Source organism: Phocoena phocoena, chromosome 21 (assembly GCF_963924675.1).
Source record: "Phocoena phocoena chromosome 21, mPhoPho1.1, whole genome shotgun sequence".
In the NCBI taxonomy this organism is placed as follows: Eukaryota; Metazoa; Chordata; class Mammalia; order Artiodactyla; family Phocoenidae; genus Phocoena; species Phocoena phocoena.
In genome coordinates, this window is record NC_089239.1 from 19,194,712 (window position 1) to 19,217,035 (window position 22,324).

General features: G+C 41.6%; 1 protein-coding gene across 2 annotated transcripts in view; it reads right to left on the bottom strand.

The window, feature by feature from the left end:
* Positions 1-13,191, bottom strand: part of MTUS1 (microtubule associated scaffold protein 1) — a 104,436-nt gene extending 91,245 nt beyond the window's left edge. For both annotated transcript variants that reach the window (XM_065899784.1, XM_065899783.1), the window contains exons 1-2: positions 11,095-13,191; positions 5,571-5,766 (exon numbers count right to left, since the gene is read on the bottom strand). In XM_065899784.1, coding sequence (XP_065755856.1) covers positions 5,571-5,766; positions 11,095-13,191 — 2,293 coding nt within the window. The remainder of the gene's footprint in view (positions 1-5,570; positions 5,767-11,094) is intronic.
* Positions 13,192-22,324: the final 9,133 nt, after the last annotated feature.

Sequence of the window (22,324 nt, forward strand, 5' to 3'; positions counted from 1 at the left end):
GAGTCATTCCATATCTGGAACAGTCTTCTCAGAATTACTTGCCAACTACTGGAGCAGAATTGTGTGGAATGCCTGCAACATGATCAAGAATTCACAGTGACGATGTAAATGAGGAAGAAGAGAGAAGACGCTCGTCTCCCAGGTGCCTCTAAGACCCTCCCTGGTTGGCCTCATGCCCAGGCCCTGGCCCGCTGCCCCCCCCCACACACACACACGACAGCTCACTGGTCCTCAGGCTCCACCCCCCACTTCCTCACCTTGATCTTCGCACTTGCTGTTCCCTCCACGATAGCCAAATATTGCCCTCCTTCACCTCCACGTGTTGGCTCAAATGTCACCCTGTTTAAAGATCTAACTCCCTTCCCTGCTTTGTTTTTCTCCTTAGCACTTATCTTACACACTAAACATTTTGTCCACGTGTTTGATTTTCCAACCAGAATTTAAGCTCCACAGGGGCAAGAATTTGTCTCTTTTGTGCACCTCTTCATGCCCAGCACTTAGAACAGTTCCCAGCACAAGCAGGCACTCAATAGATCCTTGTTAAATGATGAAGTGAGTGTGTCAGAACTACTGCATGTACGCAACGGACAGAGGTCAGAAGCGTAGACCCTGGGACCAGGCTGTCGGGCCTGTTCCCTGTCTCCACCAATTATTAACTTTGTAACTTTGGGCAAGTTGCTTAAACTTTCAAAACCCCAAAATCCTCATTTGTAGAGTGGGAATAATCACAGTACGTATACTTCATGAGTTGTGAGAGTTATCCATTCAGAAAGCTTAGAACAGCTTTCATTAGCATGCAAAACACTTTACTAGTATTACTTTTCTTATAGCAAGAAACATTGAGATACGTTCTTTAAAACGTGGTTTAACTACATCCAAATACAGAACCATCTATAAGCAACACATTAAAGTTGGCTTTTAGAAATAGTTATTAGATGATCATTTCCAGGTTTTTTTTTTTTTTTTTGTGGTACGCAGGCCTCTCACTGTTGCGGCCTCTCCTGTTGCGGAGCACAGGCTCCGGACGCGCAGGCTCAGTGGCCATGGCTCACGGGCCCAGGCGCTCCGCGGCATGTGGGATCCTCCCGGACCGGGGCACGAACCTGTGTCCCCTGCATTGGCAGGCGGACTCTAAACCACTGTGCCACCAGGGAAGCCCCATTAACTTCTGCAAGCGTGAATACATTTCTCATAATTTTACTTGCTATCTCTCAAACTCTTGCCTAGAAAGGCCAAAATGATACAAGAGTAAATTGAAATGATTTTAAAATCAATCTAACACTAAATGAACAAGAAATCAGTTTACAAAAACAACTGAGCTGGAAAGAAGAGAAACCTATAAGGGTAGGCAAGTCATTACAGGTTTGGGATGTTTATTTTACTAATCCACAATAAAATGAATTAACAGGAAGATTTACCCTTTTGAAATGGTCTTCAGTTTTCTGCTAGAGAAACATCTCTTTCATGAGGCCTTTCTTCAGGCTCTGCTATGATCAGATGGGCCCCTGAACATTCTTTTCCTCCAAATCCTAAAGCGCTTAAGGGCCTTTTCCACACCCCTTACAGATCCCTTTGTGCTGCTCCTTCGTTGCTGCAGGAACATGCATTCACCCTCCCCAGGCAGTTTAAAGGAGCCCCAGGGCGGGGGTTGGGAGGGTATATTTTGTTCTATTTCTGTAATCCTACCTGGCTCAGGCTGGTCACTGGCAGGTCAATTACATGTGTGTATGAAGGAACACACATATTTATAATCTAAAACCTGGTAAGAACTGTCCTTACCTCTGAAAGAGGGTGGCAGGCGCTCTCTGAAGGTGCCTGACTGGATCTCAAAGTATTTCCTAAGCAGTTATTCAGCAGCATTAATCTGCAATGACCATGTAAAGTCATTTACATCATGGTAAATCGATATCTAATGTTAAGCCGAGAGCTCGACAAGAGAAATGCCACAGTTTCCCAAGTATCCAGCTGAGCATAAGAATTTGAATTTTTCCAAAACTCACGGTCAGACTGAAAGTGTTTCTTAAGACTAATACCGTGAAGGTTACGAGCATGGACTCCAGAGTCCTGTTACCTGGTCTGAATGTACTACCTCTGCCACTTTCTAGCTGCATAACCTTGACAAATTATTTAACCTCACTGTGATGGCTTCCTCTTCTATAAAATGCAGATAAGCCTCACAGAACTCTTATGAGGATTAAATGAATTTATAGGTGAAATGATAAAGACAAAGCCTGGAACTTGGTAAGCATTTAATAAGTGTGAGCTTCTATCACTGGCATTATAATTATTACTAGAAATAGTTTTCCTTACTTATCTCATCTTATTTAATTAAGTGGTTGAAACACATACATACTCCAAAGAAACAAAGATAGTTTAGATCTGGTTTGTTATAATCACTTATAATCTGGTTTCAGATAAACTTCCAGATTTTTTTTTTTTTTTTTTTTTTGCTGTACGCAGGCCTCTCACTGTTGTGGCCTCTCCCGTCGCGGAGCACAGGCTCAGGACGCGCAGGCTCAGCGGCCATGGCTCACGGGCCCAGCCGCTCTGCAGCATGAGGGATCCTCCCGGACCGGGGCACGAACCCGTGTCCCCTGCATCGGCAAGTGGACTCTCAACCACTGTACACCACCAGGGAAGCCCCAAACTTCCAGATCTTGTTAAGTTACTTTTTTATTTCCAGTTTTAATGAGATGATTGACATACATCACTGTGTAAGTTTAAAGTGTACAGCATAATGATTTGACTTAACGTGTATTGTGAAGTGGATTACCGCAGTAAGTTTAGTTAACATCCATCACCTCATTTAGATGCAATTAGAAAACTTTTTTTCCCCTCATAATGAGATTTACTCTTAGGACCTACTCTCTTAACAACTTTCCTATATATTATACAGCAGAGGTAACTGCTGTACACTAGAACTGCCAGACTTTAACAAGTGAAATGGAAAAGTGCCATTGGGTTTAATTACAATTCTTTCTCATATTCATTTCAAAGCTTCAAGAAAATGGCAATTTCAACTCCAGGTCTGGTTTTCTACTTAGTTCTCTGAAAGGATTTATTGAAAACCCCAAGTTGGCTGGAACACTTCTGCTGGTTACCTTTCAGGAGACTAACTTTGTATGAGCACAGAGGATATCCATTTGGTTTCAATTTTCTAAGACACAAACACTTCATTGTACAGTAAATGGCAATATGCGCTCAATGATCCAAAAGCACATTGTTTTTGCTTCTTGATTTTCTGTTCTACTTTTAACTCTGTGACGATTAAGTTTCCTGTTCTCCACGACAAAACACCTCTCAATCTACTGTGAGTGTCCAAACAAGTTAGTTGCTATTAATATTTTAAAAACATAACACAGCATAATCAAGTTAGTCTTCCAACCACTAAAATAAAAAAACTCAAATGCAAATCCACAGAATTTCTGTTTACACTGATTTTTTTTTCCATTTATATATGGAAAATCACCAGGTAAGAGATAATTTAATTTTTAACTTGGATTAAAAACTCTGAATGCACAGCTTAGTTATTAAGCTTATTTATACAGGTTAATAAAAGCTCAATAAATTTCCTGTCTTTTCATTAAGACGAAGCAGACCTAGTTTTCCCTCTTTAAGGCATGGCATTATGTAGCATACAGTAAAGGGACTTCAAAACTGTGTCACTCCTTGGTGGGATCATCTACATAAAAGAATCCCATCATTTACAATACATCCTGGGTACTGGCCTAATTTCTTAAAAGTGTGCGCTTCAGGTTTTCTGGGATTCGAGCACCTTGTGGTCCAGAGAATCACACCAGTAGCAGCCACTACTCAGAAAATTAGGTGAGCTCCAAATTGTCCCTAGAAAGATAAGGACTGCAAAAGCTGACGGAGCCTGACATTCTCCAACCCTCCTACTTCACAGAAGCCCAGGGAGCGGAAACGACTAGCTCATGCAGCTCCCTGTGGCCATGGCGGTGCTAGAACACAGCGCTTCTAACAAGAGGCCAGGATGCCAGCGGCCAGGGCCCTCTGGGCCGCCAAGCCACAGGTGCTGCTGACACCCGAGTAGGAAGGGGCTCCCCGTCATCTGGAAAATCCATAAGCCTTGTATGGCAGCGACAGTAAGAACCAAAGCTTTGATCTCACTTATGCCCCAGCTCCCCAAACTGTGGCAACATCCAAAATGAGGATTGTTGCTTCTCCCAGTGTCTTCAGTGTCTCTTCTGTTTTCCTCCCAAAGGATGAACACTTCGAGCTGACAAATTCCTCCTTCCCACTCAGTTCCTCCGGGGATGGAAATGGAAATGTGTGCAAATCCCTCTTCCGCCAGCCATACCTCTTCCTGGGTTTGCTCCCCAGGACCCTCAAAGACCTTGGTGCACAAGGCCTGATTTATTTAGGCCTGAACCTAAGTAAATCATCCTTAAAACACGTCTGCATGTTATAAGCTTCTCACACGACAGCTTCATAACAGGATTGGACAATAAAACCTAAAAATACTAAGGTGTAGACAGGTAAAGAGATCCCCTGAGGATTTAGTTGGTTTTGTTAGTTTCTGCAAAATGTTCTCACATGTGTGAACACCTAAGTCTTCAGGCACTTTTTTTTTCCCCAGACCATTCAACAGCAGTCACTATTTTTATAAGGGAACTTACTTCTAAATCTATCTGACATGCCTTTCATTTGCTCAGTGTTGTACCTGCTCAAATGAGGGGTATTCCCTGCAGAGTTCTGGTCAACTGGAACGGCCAGCAGGCTTTCTGTTTTAGTCCCTATGAAAAGGGCTGCCTTTCCCATTTCCGGTTCTTATTTTAACACAGAGAAATGCAAACCTCTGCCAATTTAGGAAGACACTTAACAGCTACTTTGGAAGCTCTCAAATTTTATAAATCGAACATGACTTTACTACTTCTAATATACAAACCAACATAAATCAAAGTTCGTATTAGCAAAGTTTAACTTCTTAGTCACCCTCACATCCCTGAAGATTTTATAATACATCTTTCCGTAAAATTCAAGAAAAAAAACTAGTCTCTTCATACATGATGAGGGCACATTATGAAACTAGTATATCATACCAGTATTATTAAGCAGTTTACCATTTGTAAAACATTTCAAAGTGAAATGACAGACATTACATGAAATTTCTAAAAATCTTATATGTTCTGGTATAATGTTATAAGTCATAATTCTAGTTATTACTTTAAAATGTATATCTCAGAAATAGCTAAAAAAAAAAAAGAAAAAAGTGAAATGACTCGTATATAACCAGTGCCCAATTGTGTGTGTGTGTGTGTGTGTGCGCGTGTGTACGCATGCTTCTGAATAGCTTTTACATTGCTTTATGCACATCTCTCTCTCCCCAACTAGCCTTTATGTTACTCAAGGATCAGGGCTGTGTCTTAGACTTCTTTTTCAGTCTTCCCTGTGCAAGATGCTGGTCCACAAAAGGCTAAGTGCTTTACTACACAATGCATTACAGCTCTATAACCAAAACCAGTCTCTCTGCTGCCTGATAGGACTAATTTTACATTCAAATCATTCATAAGCTGCTATAAAACACAACTGAATTATTTTATGCTTACCAGAACTGGACACACGCCTTATCCTCTGGGGAGATACGGCTCGATCAGAGTTGAGATTTCTACTGTCACTATTCCGCCTCAAACATGAAACAGAAGGTCCCACTTTGGCTTTCGGACCAGGTGTTTTCCTCAAAATGGAGCAGTTGGGCTTGGCTAGACTCCTACCTGAGATGGTTGCAGTTTTTGAAGCAGAACCCTGTGGAAAAAATAATGAAGGTTTCAGTCCAGATCATACCTTCCCCACACCACCTCCTGGTGGGGTTAGGTATGCAGAAAAACACAATTTCTGTCTAAGCAGATATGCCAGATGGACATTTAGTTTTCCTTTTTACTATGAAGAAATTTAAACTCTTCATAGTTTACTCTTTGATTCGTCATGATCTGCCTTTTGTCCCCATCAGGGAAACTGTTCCCAAGGTGACTGATGCCACAAATTAAATTCAAGCTACAGCTTTCAGTTCTTTCCGTAGGGGCCCTCTACATGGTCTCCAACGCTGATGATTCCATCATCTTTCTTTGGTTTCTCTCACAGAGCTCTCTCCTGGTTTCCCTTCTATCTGTCTGGTTATTCCATTTCTGGGTCCTGCTCTTCTATACCTTCAAATGCTGGTCATCACAAGGGTCCTCAACTTGGCCCTGTAAGCTTTCTCACCATATACTCTCCCCACATGATCTTGTCCACTCTTTCCACTGCCACCTAAACACCGCTGTATCCCAAGTCCTCATGTCCAAGCCAACATTCTCTCCCGAGTTCCCCATATATTCAGTTTCTTTCTTCCTCTGCTTCACTTAGCATCCATCAGGCACCTCGACTTAACAATGTTGACAATAATATTATTTTTATTTTTACTGATCAACCTACAGACCTTACAGAATGAAAAAGAAGTTCGAAATGCACAATTCATTTAATCCTAATAACCCTACAAGGTTGATACTTTCATCATACTGCATTTCACAGCAGAAGAACATGAAGCAGTTTCTAAAACTCAGATGAATTTTACTCATCCATCTCACAACTTAGCTCTTCTCATATTCACCACCATGTGCCCAGGCACCCAACTCACACAATGAAAGCTATTTCTAGGGGCTTCCTTTCTTACCTCCTAAGCCCTTCTGGATGTCATTCTCACCCTTCTCCATCAGCCTTAGTACAGGTTGCATCATTTCTGGGATGCCTGGAACCATATCCAATTCACCTCCCAGTCCCCTGCTAAGGCGATCTCTCTCAAGTCCAAGGAGGCTTCCCTCCGTCTCCCAGATAAAGTCGACTCTTCCAAATAAGGCCTTTTGGATGTGGCCACCCTGCCACCCTCTTCAGCTTGCTCCTTACTGTTCACGGTTCTGCACCCCCAGCTCCCATGATACTCACTACCCTGCGTCCCCTAACTGAGAATGTTTCTTCATCTTTGTACACGTTATTCCTTCCACCCAAAATACCCTTCCATTCATCCTTGATCTTTAAGCTTCAGCTAGTGACCAACATGCTCTCTCCCCTAGAAGCCTTCCCTTCCTTGACAAGTGTCCCCATCGCCACCACCCTACTCTACCATGAGCAGGCTAGGGAGTCTATACACACTCCCAACTGAGGACCTAATACTACCCACTGTACTAGGCACTAGGTTCAGCCAGGGGCTGTGTCTTTCCTTCTCTAAATCCCAACCATCACTGTCATATAGAGCACGAAGTAGGCACCTAATAAAGGTTCTCATCCTACGTGTAGGAAATGAGAGCCTGAGATGTGCTCAAAGAACAAAGTTCAACACCATAAGCTATAATTTGTATTCTCCCATGAAAGAAAAATTGAGCCTCACAGAGACTAAGTAACTTGCCTGAGGTTATTTTGCCAATGAATGGATGGAGGTACAATGTGAAACCACATCAAACTCCAAAATCGATGCTCCTAACCTATACGTTGACTATTCCCCACCAGGACCATTCTTTCTTTGCTTAATAAGTCGTAAGTGCAGGACTTCCCTGGTGGCACAGTGGTTAAGAATCCGCCTGCCAATGCAGGGGACACGGGTTACAGCCCTGGTCCGGGAAGATTCCACATGCCTCAGAGCAACTAAGCCCGTGCACTACAACTACTGAGTCTGTGCTCTAGAGCCCACAAGCCACAACTACTGAGCCCACATGCCACAACTACTGAGGCCCGCGTGCTTAGAGCCCGTGCTCTACAAGAGAAGCCACTGCAAGGAGAAGCCCGTGCACCGCAACGAAGAGTAGCCCCGGCTCTCCGCAACTAGAGAAAAGCCCACGTGCAGCAACGAAGACCCAATGTAGCCAAAAATAAATAAATAAATTTATTAAAAAGTCATAAGTGGATAATTTCCCTTAGAGATACGTAAAGCCCCATGTTGATGACATACACTAGGTGGATTAAAAACTAAATTAAATAGGGCCATATCCTAAGAGAACACTGGAAAGCAACATAAAATTGGCCAAAAAAAGCAGGCGATGGACACAAAGATCTTCTCCCTCTACCATAAAACTGGCTAAGGTAATGCCCCAGAAAAACCTTTTAAAAAGTAAACCAAACTTTTAACCAACTTACAAAGTGAATCTTTAACAAATTAGATTTGTTCTGCCTTTCAGAACCAACATTCCATAGAATTTTGAAAGCCTGCCGTGTGTGGAGCAGAAAGGGCTAGGATTCAAGTCAGGGGACCTGAGTTTGAATCTCAATTTTACAACTTACCAGCTATGTGTGTGTGTTAAGTAAGCACTTAGGAAGCTTTAAACTGTAGCTAACAAATTTCCTGTTGTTACTGGCAAGAGTAAATGACAGTGTATAAAGCACCTGAACATTTCTGAGAAAATTAAATGATATAATATACATAAAGCACCCAAGCAAAGGGTTTGGCCCAGAGCAGTCATCGAAAAAAATATCCACTTCTTTCCATTTAGATAATTCACCATCCCTTTTATCTAACATACTATCACCAATGTATAACCTCTGTAACGGGGAGCTATACTCAACCTGCATCAAATTAAAGTCAAATTCCTTTTCCAATAGAAGCTTTCTGAAGTTTCAGGTAAACCCCGACCAAACAGCTGGGAGGTTGCAGGCAATCTAAGGATTCAGTGAACTCAAGGCCTAATTTGTCTCAAGACCAACAGAGCACATTGAAAATGCACATTTCTCCAGCACTGTCTCATCACAGAACCAGGGCAGATTCAGAGCCTCTGGGTGCTGCTGAAATGACTAAGAAACATAGGGATTTGCCTACAACACGACGCAAAGGCTCACTCATTCAACTCTCTACAATAAATACAATGCCTGTGGCCAGTGACGGTTTGCTGGGCCCCTTCCCCATGATACACGGAAATGTGTTAAGAGGTGAATAGTGATATTAGAGGGAATTGCACATGAAACATTATCATGGGGAAAAATGAGTTTTTAATACTCATCAACAAGTAAAAGTGTCAGTACTGAAAATATGGAAATCCTAACTGCAAGATTCCTAAGATGAAAAGTGCTTCTTTCTCCAGTACTGGGATCCACTTCAATGTGATGATTCTATCACCTTACTTCAGCATCACACCATAAGCCTGAAAGACAGGCTTTCATTCCACGCATGGGAAATAGAAAGCTAAGACTTACTCTCAATGCACATATCAGAAAAAGTTTTAATTTCAAAATTACACAACCAATTTATATGCAAGGAAAATGTTATTTAAAGAAACTTTATGCTAGGTTTTCTGACAGTTGGAGATCAGTGCACAATAAAAGTCTCCCATAAATCAAGGAGGAATAAATGTATTGTTTTCATGTATATGTATCTATAAACACCAAACTAAGAATGTTGCTTAGAATTACCAGAGGTTGTCATTTAATTTAACAAAGTATCTAATGAAAAATTGTACAAAATGAGTTTCCTAAGTCTGACTTCAAAAGGACTTAAAAATAAAAATCTGAGTTTTGGGCTTCCCTGGTGGCGCAGTGGTTGGGAGTCTGCCTGCCAATGCAGGGGACGCGGGTTCGGGCCCTGGTCTGGGAGGATCCCACATGCCGCGGAGCGACTAGGCCCATGAGCCACAACTACTGAGCCTGCGCGTCTGGAGCCTGCGCTCCGCAACGGGAGAGGCCGCAATAGTGAGAGGCGCACGCACCACGATGAAGAGGGGCCCCCGCTTGGCGCAACTATAGAAAGCCCTTGCACAGAAACGAAGACCCAACACAGCAAAAATAAATACATTAATTAAAGAGCTCTCAGTGGTATAGCATAAAGAGAAGAAAAGCAGGGAGCAGAATAAAAGTTACAGTGAAAGACCATTTATATACTCAATTTAAAAAAAAAGAAAGAAAATCTGAGTTTTGAAATAATGGACAGTCTCAGTGGCTTAGACATCATTGCGGTGGGCCATTCTTCCTAAAAGGAAGATTTACTATGAACGCCAAAGCATCTCTAAACTGAACTAGCTCAAGAATATCTTCCTAAAAGGACCTAACAATTCCCTATGCACCCTCAAAACACTTAAAACAGCCCTTTAACACTTCACCAAACTACACGTGTCGTTCCGCTCAGACATGAGCCCTCCACACAGATAACTCCCATCTGCCTTCCTACCCTGGCACCGACCTCCACTCCTGGCCCAGAGGACAGATGCCCAGGAAAAGCCTATGTGGGGCTGGAGATGCATGCAAGTCCCCACTGCCGCAACAGCACTGAGGATGAACACACAAAGCCCAGAGCAGCCTCCCAAATGCTTCCAACACTCAGAAAGCTCGTTTCTTCATGCTAGAGTCAAAACTATATCCATGCTGGAAAAAAAAAAAATCTTTGAACTGCATGTGAATTCTTGTTTAAATGGAACCCCCAAACATCTGCCAGGTACTGTATAAAACATACTACCTTTTCACTATACATGAATAAAATAGGTTTTATTTTAGTACCGGGAATCAATACATTAGGACTGCAAGAGACCTCAGACATCTACTAGCCCAACCCTTCCACCTCTGCGTCTCAAAAGGTTACTTGCCCAGAGTCACCTTAGCTAATCAGAGGCAGAATCCAGAATCCTCCTGTTCACAGGACAGGGCTCCACTACCTGGGGCAGCTTCCTCAACAGGAGACCAGGAATTATTTTTATGTTGATACTGTTTACCGGCACTGCCTAGCCATTTCTCAAATGTGGCCCAATACATTTGTAAGTTCATAAACAAAACGTTTATTTTTTCATAAATATAAAATATAATCAGATATCTAACTTCAAATAACTAATTACACTAAAATATTAAAGTAACCTGTTCTTTCAGCTTACTATTAAAAGGGATGTTGATACTCAATACAAAATACTGGACTTGAGGTTTTTTGGTTTTTTTTTTTATATATGCAGGTAACCAATTAACATTCTAAAATGTACTGACGAGACACAGAATTGCTGAATAACACAGCAATACCTGAAGGCAAATCTGCACACCTAGTTCAGCAATGTTATTGACTATTAGTGGATAAGCAATTGCTAATACATCTCTCCATTTCCATCACCATTTCCTGAAGCGGGCAGAAATTTCACTTACCAAAAACAGAGAACCATAGTCAAAGGTCTCATTCATAATTTCCTTTTTTAGCTCTTGTTTTGCCATCGGTGTCCCATTTTCTTTTTCACCCTTGTTTTCAGGGCTAATCCTATCGATGTTGGAAGTATAGGACATTTGCAAACATTCTGTGCTTTCCATTTTAATAGGGAGTTCACCTTTGATCTTCTGAAAAACTGCAGCCACGGACCCAGTCTCACATGCTGAATTGGAAGAACTTGCTTTGTCAACGTCTTCCTGATTCGATTTCACGGCAGGTGTTGTTCTTAGAACTCTGTGTGAAGCGTTTTTAGAATGAGTTGTAACACGCACAGCCTGGCTCGTAATGAGCTTATTAAAGTGCTGCTTGTGTGTCTTGTTATTTAGGATTTCTGCTTTTGTGTCTGCATTCAAGTCAGATGTTGGTGTTTTTCTCAAGGCTGTCGATGGTCTTGAGGAAGACACTGATGAGGGTGATGAGGCCCCAGTTAACTGAGGTCGGGGTGCAGCCTTTGATAGAGCAGGGTCCTTGGACGGTAGCACTGGTCTGGATACAACTTTTGCTTTGACATTCTTGAAGTTTGGTCTTGGGTAACTTATAATTTCAGTCTTTCTAACTTTGCTGCCTAGGGGGCTATTCGTTTTGGTGGTTGATTTTCCTAGGTTAGGTTTAGACATGTTCATCGGTGCCCCCTTCAGGTTCGGTAAACGTCTAAGCTCTCGATTACTCTTCTGCACTTTACTCCATTTCTCCGTCGCTTCAATAGGTGAGAGAGAAAAGGTTGCATTCGTGGGTTCTAGGACTGGCGTGGACATGCAAACTATGTTATTTGTACTAATGACCATATCATCTGCATCCCAAGTCAGTTCAAATGATGAAACCACCTTTTGTCCCGGCGGGCTATTTGGTATCAATTCTATGGTATGATTTCGGGTTCCCAAGTCCTTTTCATTAGAGGCAACTGGTGTGTCTTTAGCCACAGTGACTTGATGTTCTGGGTCCAGCACTTGGGTTTTGCTTTTATCAAAAGCTGGCACCAGTAAAGGGCATTCATCATCTATAAGACAATTGGACACTGTTTCTCTTACATTTTGGCCCATTTCCTTTTGCCCATATGAGCTCTGTGAATGTCTCTCACTATTTGGTTCATCTTTAGATGAACAAAAGAACTCTTGTAATACAGACCCACTGGGAACATCCATGCCATCAGAAACTGGTGTTAGAGCTTGTATCTCCTTTTCTCCGCCTAGTCTTTGCTGTGCCCCATCTGGGTACTCACTGGTGACCTTTCCCGAAGAACAGTGACAGTGATTTTCAGTATCTGGAAGAACCACATCAGTCTGCATCACCATGTCAGAAAATGCTGTGTAAGTTGTGTCTTGGGCCTGTGATGCTGTAGCTTGAGGGTTTTCGAAGCTGTCTCTATCATAACTCATTTCTCTCACATATATCTTATCAGAATGGGAAGGTGGAGGAACGCAACAGGATGAAGATGTATTTCTACTTCTCATGCTGGTTGGCGGCAGGCTTGCAGTGGTAGGCAAAGACTGACTCTTTCCAGTGGTGTCATGTGTTATGAAGGTACAGTTAACATTATCCACTTTCATGTCAAATGTCTGGTTTAGCGCCAAGGCAGTAGGGTTTTCTGTACAGTTCAAATCATCATCGTTAGGATTCCACACAAAAGGCAGAGATGTCTCAACGCTCTGGTCCTGAAATGATTCTAGGGAATGACAACTGTTACGCAAATCTTTGGGTTCCTCTGTATTTACAACATGTGCAAAAGACAGACATGTGGAATCCTTGTGCATATCTAACATCTCCTTACTAACAAAATCACTTGAAGACTTTTGGTGTTCAAGTACTTCAACACACTGAGGGTTTAAAGAAATATTTTCACCAAAGGCCACAGCAGAGTTGGTTTCATAATCAACCACCATGTCATCTGGGTTGGCAGAATTCCAACTCACATTATTGGTTGAAGAGTTTTGGGTACGTGGTGATTTTTGGTTGTATGCATATGTGTTTCCATTTTTATCACTGATAAATAAGGACTGCAGTTCATCTTCTGTCTTGTCATCTGAATTATCATCATTCATCCTGAAATATTAACTTTAAACCTCTGCCATTTTACTTCTTCTTTAAAACCTTTTAAATGAGAGGGAAGCAAAATGTGTCCATCTCCTAAGTTTTTCAGCACAGTTGAAAGTTTCTTAGTCTAAGCTGTCTTGAACTTGAAATGATTTGTTGTTCCCTGGAAGAAATAAAATGTTTCACTCAAGTGAATATTAGAAAGTTAACAAGTCATCACTCGATTAATTTCAATTGCTTTCTTTTTACATTTAAAGAACCTACAACTATGGACAGGGGTGATTAAGATATTAGCTAAAGAATCACCCTCTTTTCAAACATACTTTTTCATTTGAGGAAATGGGCAGAATGGGCTGCTAAAACTGCCCCCTCCCATCTGAGATGCCTCTGCCCTCACTCACCATAATAGAGAAGGAGGCTAAATCTGACAATAGCCTTTCCTTCTTTTTGGTTGACAGAGTGACTACTGGTCCTAATTTACCTAGGACGGTCCCAATTTATGCCTGTTGTCCCAACATAATTAGAAATAATGCCCTTTTCATTTTCAGAAAAGTCCCCTATTGTTTCCATGAAGAATGATTTCCAGACAGATTAAGCAGGTAGAGCACATAAGCTAAAGATCAACAAAGATTTAGGGCCCTAGCGTTTCTCTTTCCCATTTTCACTGCCTTTCTCAAACACACTCCATTTCAAAGTTGAAAAAAAGAAAAGCTGTTGATTCTTCAAAGTGGTATTCTATTGAAAGTACCTAAAAATGTTGAACAGAGTTCCTGTACGACACAGCAATTCTCCACTTAGGTATCTACTGAAATGAAAGGAATACATCCAAAAATTTGTACACCAATGTACATGGTTCGGTCCCCCCTACGGGCCACCAAGAAAAAAAAATGTACATGATTTGTAATAGAAGCATTATTCATAACAGCCCCAAAGTGGAAGCAACCCAAATGTCCATTAACTGGTAAACAGATAACAAAATGTTGTGTACCCATACAACGGAATATATTTTTCAGCAAGAGAAACGAATGGAGTATTGATGCATGCTACAACATGGATACAATGTTATGACTTAAAATATAAATAAAAGAATATTATAAGTAAAAGAATATATAAGTAAAAGAAGCCAGCCACAAAAGACTACATACTATGGGATACTATTTACATGAAATGTCCAGAATAGGCAAATGTATAGAAAGCAGATGGGTGGTTCTCTAGGGCTGAGAAGGGGCACGAGGGAAGGGAATGAGGAGTGACTGCTGATTGGAATGTGTTTATTTTGAGGGTAATAAAAATGCTCTAAGGGTTATGATTATGGTGATGGTTGCACAGAGCTGTAAATATACTAAAACTATTGAATTGTACACTTTTAAAAAATCATTAAAAACAACCCATGAGGGGCTTCCCTGGTGGCGCAGTGGTTGAGAATCTGCCTGCCAATGCAGGGGACACGGGTTCGATCCCTGGTCTGGGAGGATCCCACATGCCGCGGAGCAACTGGGTCCGTGAGCCACAACTACTGAGCCTGCGCATCTGGAGCCTGTGCTCCGCAACAAGAGAGGCCGCGATAGTGAAAGACCCGCGCACTGCTATGAAGAGTGGCCCCCGCTTGCCGCAACTGGAGAAAGCCCTCACACAGAAACGAAGACCCAACACAGCAAAAATAAATAAATTTAAAAATTCACTACATATGTCAATATTAAAAAAAAAAAACTCACGAAAGCTTTCAAATCCAAGGATTTTTGCAAAAAACTAAAATCTTATTACGCTTTTGATTATACTGAAGTGCTTAAGAAAGGCCCACATATTCAAGCTAGGACTGCAAATACCTCATATAGATATACATTCGCTTGAACTGACTTTCTAATCTTGGTATTTAATGTCAACCAGGTATCACGGTTCTGTTCTGAAGAAATAAAATATCCATGAGGAAAAATATGACATTCTGTAAACCTAGAAATTTGTAAATTAAGAGTAGATCTCATTTTTCTATTTTGCAATCTTTTCTCTGTATCCAAACATACTTCAGTGACCTAAATACAATGAGGAGAATAGGAACGATGGAAGAACTGAAAGGATCAGTATCTTTGCTAACAGTGCTCCGGATTTCCAGCCATGCATCCCGAAACCAGCTTTTACCAGGGGCAAGAAGAAAGGCTGCAATGTTTATGTCAGCAGCACGCAGGCACACGCATACAAGAGATTCTGATCCCAAAATAAGTGCTATAGGAATTGTATGCTGGTAGAAAATTTGTCTCTTTTTCCCCACCATAGCTCTTTAAGTAATAAAGAAATCACTGAAATAACAGATTTTGGCTAGCACCTTAATAAAAGTTTTATGAAACACAAATTATATTTTTAATCCTCAGGTATAAAACAGGTTAGAGCTAAATGTTTAAATCAGGAAGTCCATTTATTCATTTTTTAGAGTTACGTGGGGGGTGTATAATTTCACAAAGCATGAAATATGCTACACCTTTATGTTTCCATAAGGCCAATATTCATTTACGAGATCCTGGTATAAACAGATAGGAGCACTGCAAACAGAAGCATTTAACATAAATCACAGAAGTTATTTGCCTGGATAAAGAGAGTCATTAAATTCAATTGATGGAGCTTTACTTCCTGAGCTCCCTCTTTCAAAGTATACAAAATATGATTTTAAAAAAACTGAAAAAAGTAAAGAAAATGGTTCGTATGTCAAAGCACCTCAAGTTATTTTTTAAATAAATGTATAATAGGATAATTTACACCACCAGTTCCATGTCCTTCTATGTTTAGGTTGTTTCTAGATTTATCATTAAATATTATTTATTTATAAACAGCACTGCACTAAATATCTCTGTAATCTTTGACTACCTCTGATTGTTGCCTTTGGAAAAACTTCCTGGAAATAAAAGCATTACTGAGTCAAATGATGATTTTTGAAGGCTCTGAAAATAATTTGTCAAATCATTAATAGAATAAAAAGGCAGGATTATTAACAATGTATATATTAATAAACGTATATAAACTGAGTTTTCTTTTAAAGCTTGTGCATTTTGTTCAGCGTTGTCTCCCAAGAACTTTCCCAAGCTACTGTAATACAAAAACATTTCTAACAACTGCAAAATTCCACTAAAGTTAAGGTTAAATGTTTTAGATTTATAAGTCAGTAGATTGGGACTTCCCCGGTGGTCCAGTTAAGAATCCGCCTTCCAATGCAGGGGATGCGGGTTCGACCCCTGGACGGGGAACTAAGATCCCACAGGCCACGGGGCAAACTAAGCCCGCGCACCACAACTAAAGAGCCCGTGTGCCACAACTAAGACCCGATGCAGCCAAGTAAATAAAAATAAATATTAAAAAATTTTTAAAAAATAATTCAGTAGATTACAAAGAGTAATAGGAAAGAAAAGAAACCATCAGCCTTCACATGACTGCTTAGCAGCCTTGTGTTTATAATTTTTTAAAATTCACACATCCAAGAAAAAGAAAATCCCAAACTCGGTGAGCAAAGCTATCAAAAAAAAAAAAAAAACCCACAAAAGAAATGTATTCTGAAGAAATACTTAAGGAGAATTTTGGTATGAAATAAATTTACTGAAGTCTTTTCTACTTCTGTAGATAAGAGTAAAGAATTAGAGGTACAGAGATTTGGATACCAAACAAATTCTGAAGTTAAGCTTATCAGTTCCAGGATTAGTTGGAAGATCAACCTCAACATTCACTAAGGAGAAAAAATAGCTTCAAGTCTCCATCTCATCACTACAGACAAAGCCATGGGCAGGAAAGGGATGACCAGGCTTCCCTCAGGAATTTTGTCAAAAAAATTAAAATTTAGCCTTGTTGTCTTATGGCCAATCTCACTCCTTTCCTGATATAAGAATAGTACCTAAATTTCTACCACTTGCTGGACTCATATTCTTTGACTTAATCTCACCTGACCCATGACGCAATGTCTTTATATTTCTATGATTACAATGTAATTTGTAAAGCTTTCAAAGTTACTATCTTGGGAACGTTTTTTACTAAAGCAAAATCAAAGATGTTTAAAAAAGAGAAAGAGAGAAAAGGTTGGACTAAATCATTCTCACCCAAAGGGTTAATTTCTCAAGTTGTCGTTCAGTAGCATTATCTATCAGAACAAAGCAGAATGATTAAATTTCCTTTTTAAGAGAGCCATTTGGGAAAATAAAGAGATCTTTTTCAGAGAACAATCTGTACGAGAGAGAACAATTTCCCTACTTATTAAGATGTGGGAATATGAGAGGGTAGCTCCTCTTGAATAAAAAGATTAGCAGAATATGTATTTCTATAATGATTTGTAAGGTTAAAAACTGATAGATATGTACTAAAAGAAATGGTCAATGAAAAGCACTACTAGTGCAAGATTTGAGCTATTTCAACACCTTTGCACAAAAATAAGGTTAGTTTCTAAATCTTAGCTTAAGAAGAATGATTGTTCCCCACAGATAAAAATCCATTATCATATAATTGAATACATTGACATTGTCATTAATACTGAAAGACATTTTAGAGATCCAATTCAAATTTCCTCATTTTACAAATGACGAAACCACTTCTAAGAAATAAACTCCATGGCTGGACCAAATTAGCTGCTAATGGCAGCTTACTGTTAGATTATACAATAGTTATGTGCCTTATTTGTCAACTGAACTGTAAACCCAGTAGAGGCTTACACCATCAGTAGGTATTTTCTACATCTTCCTATTACATGCAATGTCTAACACAGTAATTTGAACTTAACACAGCTAAACTTGCTATCCCATATGCTAATTATGAAATAAAAGAATTTGTTTCAAGTCACATTTCTCTGAAGCCATAAACAACTTTAATTTTACTCCTTATTTATGTCAATATATGGCATACCAGTTTTTTAATACAATTATAACTTACAGCTTTAAATCACAGAATCATGTCAGTCGTCTTAAGTTTTTAAGAACTCACTAATCACAACCGTAGTTCAGCTCTCGAGGCTTTAAAACCCAAAATATTACCTAATCTTCAATGTACTGTAAAACAAAAAGACACACGCACAATACCTAAACTATAAATTTTATTCTAAAGTCAAAAACAAAGCAGTTGAACAAAAAGTCACCGGCATGTGTTACTAGTATATTCATAAAGCTCTACCTCCTGTTAAAACCATTCAAGGTGGCTAATAATTTTACCCCTTAAGCCTCATCATATTACTTTTTTCACAATTCAGGGTTAAAGTCCTAAATTAGCTCCTGCAACCTACCTTTTGACAAACTCAACTTCCTAAAGCACTGAGCTTAGTAAAGTACATCTTACACCTAGGAACAAAGTACTGGTACAAGCATACCTAGTCACTGGTTTCCTAAGAGTATAATGATTTCCAGTGAAGCCATTTAAGTAGGGGGAAATCTAGAGTTGGTTTAATGAATTTATAAATGAAGGCTATGGACGTTCCACAACAAAGTTGAACTTTAAATCATTTACAAAACAAGTACAAATCAACTGGCTGCTTCTGAAAAAATGCAGATTGAGTCAGTAGGTCATGGGTGGGGCCTGAGATTCTGCATTTCTACCCAGCTCCCTGGTCAAGCTGAAGCTTTTGGTTCCATGGACCATCCCTGGAGTAGCAAGGATGTAGCAGAGAACTCTGAGAAAAGATTGCCCACCTAGTCAACCAGATCAACACAATAACTGTACTGTCAGAGCTAGTTACCCTCACATCCAACTTTAGAATATGTTCTCTAACTGGAAACAGACGTCCCTTACTTTTGAACCCCTAATTTATGCTTTTGCACTTTCCTCTCAGATAGCTAATACTCCCTCTATGGAAAATAACTGAAAATTTTTATAGTCATGGAAGATGTTGCTTCTAAATCCTACTTGAGTTTATTCCTTCCATGTGGAGGGAGTTCAGTGAGTATAACATTCCTGCCCTTTTTCTGTCCTTTTACTCACTCCATCCAGAAGCAAGAAAGTGACTTAAATGGATTCTGTAAATTCAGGAAGAACTAGCTGGGCAAGGACTAGGATAAGGTGAGGGTACCATTTGCCTTGGGCACTAAATATAAGACAGTCTCAGTAACAGTCCCCCCAGAGCCTGAGGCAAGGGAAAAGTCAGTAATACTGACCCTGTCTCTCCTTTAAATTTTTGAGATTTTATTCATCGTGGATTTTTTTACATGAATTCTGATTTTTAAAAATAGTGATCGGGGCTTCCCTGGTGGCGCAGTGGTTGAGAGTCCGCCTGCCGATGCAGGGTATACGGGTTTGTGCCCCGGTCCGGGAGGATCCCACTTGCCGCGGAGCGGCTGGGCCCGTGAGCCATGGCCGCTGAGCCTGCACGTCCGGAGCCTGTGCTCCGCAACGGGGGAGGCCACAGCAGTGAGAGGCCCGCGTAACGCAAAAAAAAAAAAAAAACAGTGATCAAGGTAAATAACATTTAAAGCACTAAGGTTTTGCTGGCCTCACTCTCTTCACCCTAGTCCCAGCCCCGCTGCCCACAGAGAACACAAGCTCTCTTCTGTTCCCCACCCCTACCAGGAACAGGCCCTGTCCCTACAGTGGAAAGGGGACAGGGAGGGTGGGAGAGGCCTGCCCTGTTATCTGCACCATAGTGACCCATGGGGAAGTGTCTCTCAAACGCAGTTCTGTTCCTCAAACTCACTTTCATCTGTAACTGATCTATAATTACAGATGAAATTCTATAATTATAGTCTATAATTATAATTCATCTATAATCATCTATCCACCTTACTCTGTTTCTTATTTCTCAAATGGTTCATAACCAGAGAGGGGAGGAAGTCAAGAATAATACCCAAGAATCAACAGCCCATCCTGACCACGTGTCGGCCACACTCTGGAACAAAGTCCAGGAGGCCAGGTCCCTGAGAGCCAGACATTTACCTTCAGTTGCTGAATCGGGGAGTGGGGGGACCACAGAATCCCCCAGGAAGAGCTAGCGTTGCTGCGGCAACCCAAGGAAGCTCGTGGGGCTTTGGGCTGCGGCTCTGCACCCACCACTGCCGGAGGACGTGCACACTGTAACCGCCAGCTCGGCCACTGTGAAGAGCAGTCGCCACAACAAGGTAGTATTTACTGGGCCCCCTCAAAGCTGTCAATATGTTACACTAGGCAACAGACCACGAGAAACAAACAAGGGGTAAAGTGTGCAGGAACAAAACACACGTGGGGTAACTGGGGCTTCTACTGTGGCCAAGGTGGACGTGCTTAGGTTCAAGCCATCGGCCAGAGGTTCTATCACACTGGTGGCTCGCAGCCTGTATCCCGTAATCCAGCTCACTTTTTCAGCTGGGATGTTGGTTTTAAAATAACACAGACTGGGCGAGAGGCTTTAAGCCTAAGACCATACATTCTTTTGAGCTGAGTGAGAAACTCCAGCTCACAGCAGCACTGTCCTTGGGTGAGTGGCTGTCTCCATGGAAGGGGTCTGCCCAGGTCTGCGGCCTGAGGAAAACAAGGCCTGGGACGCACATCTGAAGCAAAGCCACTTGAGTCTCGGCACCAGGGCAGGCTGTTAGCAGGCCGCCTTCCTGTGCAAGGCGCACAGCTGCACCTTGAATCACCCCTGGCAGGCGTGTGCAGAAAGCAAAGGCTTCAGAGGGCACAGCAAGGCAGCAGCGGGCCGACCAGCAGCTCGGGTGAGGCTCAACTACAACCGTAGGGAAAAGAGTCGCGACAGGCCCTTTCAGACACTGGTGGTCTACGGAGTACATTCACGGCTTTAGAATGGCAAAGCAGAAGGTTCCTGTGGGTTCCTGTGTTCCTAGAATGTTTCCAGCTTTCAGCTGTTAACAACAGATCTGGTAGGTAATACAAATTATCCCAAATTCCACTCTGTATTCAAAGACGGAGGGGGGGTACGGAAAGTGGATGCGGTGAGCTGGAATCCACATGGCTTTTCCACAGTCTCAAGTCACACACCTCCAAAACAAAGTGTTTCCAATTAGCACTTGATTGGATAATTAAATACTAAGGGTAAGTCTTCCCTAAGACTCAGGCTTCTTAGATTTAAGTAAATCCAGAGAAAGAGACAGTAGAAATAGCTCCATGGCACAAACGTGAAAATGACTGCTTGTAAGAGAGGGAAAGGTGTGTCCTAGACCGGGCGTCCTGGTGTAGCTCGATGACCTTAGGAAACACCAAAAACTGTTTTAGAAACTACTGCTCAGATATACCATTCCCTGCATTACTATTTCAGGGTTAGGGGATTGGGCTGTTTTCAAAATGTGGTAGACTGGGAAGAGCGAGGAAAATAGGGAACGAGATAGTTCTGTGCCTGCCGGTGTGCGCGTCACACGCTGGCTGCTGAATCAGCACACGTTTGCAGTAATGACGCCTCTTCCCGGGAAGCGGCCGAGAGCACACGAACTCCGCCTAGGTTTCAAGATCACTCTAGCCTGACAGGACCAGACTAAGACACCAGTAAGGATGCCTACTGAAACTTAATTCTGGCCTTTGCACTCGAAGTCTGCAGAAAGTCAGCTCCAGAAGGGCAGGATTTTTGCACCCCCCCCCTCTCCGATCTGGTTTATTTTCCAAAATATCACCAACAGTTGGAAGAGTACACAGAGTGGTTTTTTAATAAACAGTTGCTGAATTAGTGAATGTATGAAGGGGCCAAGAGAATTTGATTTTGGACTCTAACATATCTGGATTTTCACTTGCCAGGTTAGGCAGGCCTACAGTTTTCCCCTGGGAACACGACAGTGGTAGAGGTTTATGTTCATATTTCGGCATCCCTATGTCATTGGCAACTTAACTTTGTCATCGGATCTCACTGTACTTTGTGGGACAACATGGCTGTATATCATCTGAGATCACAACGAGGAAAGTAAAATTAAGCCCTGGGCACAGAGTGGCCAGAGTTGATATAATTAACGCACCCGTCAGAGCCTGCAAACTGTCACCTGCCCAGACGTGCTAGGAAAGTACCCCAAGGGACAGTGCTTTCACTGGGGAGCAGCCCCCTGAAGGTATGAGCGAGGCACTGGTTAACCATGGGCTAACTTCTAAGTTCAATGTGTTAAGAGAACCAGAAGCAGGGATGCCGGGGGTGAGGCTGCTTGCCGTCCCTGATGGCTCCTTTCATGTGGGAGCTCCATTAGTCTATGCTTCTTGGCTTCAATCTGACCCTTTACTTTC